At 37.7% G+C, this 1794-nt stretch overlaps 1 protein-coding gene across 1 annotated transcript; it reads left to right on the forward strand.

Moving 5' to 3' along the window:
• The first annotated feature begins 263 nt into the window (after positions 1–263).
• LOC107059189 (zinc finger BED domain-containing protein RICESLEEPER 2-like) lies at positions 264–744 on the forward strand. The gene is made up of 2 exons (XM_015305656.1): positions 264–627; positions 716–744. The coding sequence occupies exons 1-2, from the start codon at positions 264–266 to the stop codon at positions 742–744; spliced, it is 393 nt and encodes a 130-aa protein (XP_015161142.1).
• Positions 745–1794: the final 1050 nt, after the last annotated feature.

Consider the following 1794-nt stretch of genomic DNA (forward strand, 5'->3'; position numbering starts at 1 on the left):
TTCTTGCGTTTTGGATCCTCGTCACAAGTTTGTTTCAGTTGGCTTTGCACTTCAAATGATGTTTGGGAAAGAAGGTCCAATTTTAGAGAAAGGAGTTAGAGACTACATGGAATTGTTGTTTGGTGAATATGTAAAGTCCCTTTCTAAAAGATAAAGGTAGTCAACACTCTTCATCTTTATCTAGTTCTTCATTTGAAAATTCTAGTTCATTGCTTTCAAGTTCAGATAGTAGTGTCCAATCGATAGGATCTTTAAGGACATTCATGGGTGATCTAATGAAACATAAAGCTGAAAATACAACAACTGTCAAAACAGAATTGCAAAAATATCTTGCTGAAGAAAATGAAGTTGAAAGCAAGAACTTCAACATCTTGTCTTGGTGGAAAATAAACTCACCTAGATTTCCCATTCTTGCTGAGATGGTTCGTGATGTGTTAGCTATTCCTATTTCAAGTGTGGCATCCAAGTGTGCGTTTAGTACTGATGGACACATCTTGGATTCATTTAAGAGTTCATTAACTCCTAAATTGGTGAAAACTCTAGTGTGCCTTCAAGATTGGATTAGAAGTGAATCACGACCTATAAGTGTTGAGGAAGATATAGATGTCCTTGAACAGCTCGAACAAGGTAAGGATATTTTAATTATAATAGTTTTAATTGTTATTGTAAATAGTCATTAACATTTTTTTGGTTGATTAACATAAATTCTCTATAGATTTGGCTAATAGCATTCTTGATGATTAATGTGGAGTTGAAACTCTTCCTTTTTTGCACTTGGATTTGGACATTTGGTAAGCCATTCTAGCTACAAGTTGGTCTAAGTTATTTACTTGGTTTTCAATGTATAAGCCTTCTGTCAAGAAAAGAATTAAGGATATGAGGCCAAATATTGCATATTGTTAAGCAGACTTGCTCAACACTTGATACATATTTACTAATTAGAAGTGTCTGGAGTCAAATTAAGAGACATGATGATACTATAAATGGATTAGTTGCTAATAAAAATGGAATTGTTAATATAGTGATTGTTTGTGCCTGCATCTTACCGTGTTCATTTGAGGGTGGATGTTATGCATTTATGGAGCCTATTTAATTAAATATGTTCATCATTAAAGTGAATTCAATCTAGATTTCAAAAGCATTTTGTCATTAAATGTAAAAATACTACGATAATAGTCTATTAAACCGGTGGTTGTCTTTTTTTTTCTTTTTCAGACTTTGTGATTATCAGTCTTGGTTAGAAACTTGGTGAGAATTTTGTTGATATTGGTGGATCAAGCAACTGTTCAAGATTGTCTCGTTGAACTATTTGATTTTAGTATTAGTTTTAGTTCGTAATTGAGCGGTAGCTTTTGCAAGTTTGTGAGTAATTTGATTAACATCTGAAGTTTCGTATTATGTTTAGGCGGTAACATGTAATTATAGCCCCCAGGACCTCGAGGCTCTGTGCCACTACGCCGCCCTAACCCCCCGTTGAACTATTTTATTTTAGTTCGTAATTGAGCGGTAGCTTTTGCAAGTTTGTGAATGTTAGTAATTTGATTAACATCCGAAGTTTCATATTATGTTTTGGCAGTAACATGTAATTATAGCCCCCGAGACCTCGAGGCTCTGTGCCCCTACACCGCCCTAACCCCCCGGGACCTCGAGGCTCTGTGCCCCTACGCAGCCCTAATCCCCCGGGACCTCGAGGCGCTGTGCCCCAACACCAACCTATCCCCCCCTCGGGACCTCGAGGAACCGTTCCCCAATGCCGCCCTACCCCCCCTTGGGACATCGAGGCCCCCACCCCTG

This window comes from Solanum tuberosum, unplaced genomic scaffold, assembly GCF_000226075.1.
Source record: "Solanum tuberosum cultivar DM 1-3 516 R44 unplaced genomic scaffold, SolTub_3.0 scf00937, whole genome shotgun sequence".
NCBI lineage: Eukaryota > Viridiplantae > Streptophyta > Magnoliopsida > Solanales > Solanaceae > Solanum > Solanum tuberosum.

Excerpts from the sequence above, each read along its gene's own strand:
- LOC107059189 (XM_015305656.1), top strand. The coding sequence starts at position 264 with ATGGGTGATCTAATGAAACATAAAGCTGAAAATACAACAACTGTCAAA. Across the intron at positions 628-715 it reads CCTTGAACAGCTCGAACAAG|ATTTGGCTAATAGCATTCTT; the intron begins GTAAGGATATTT and ends AATTCTCTATAG.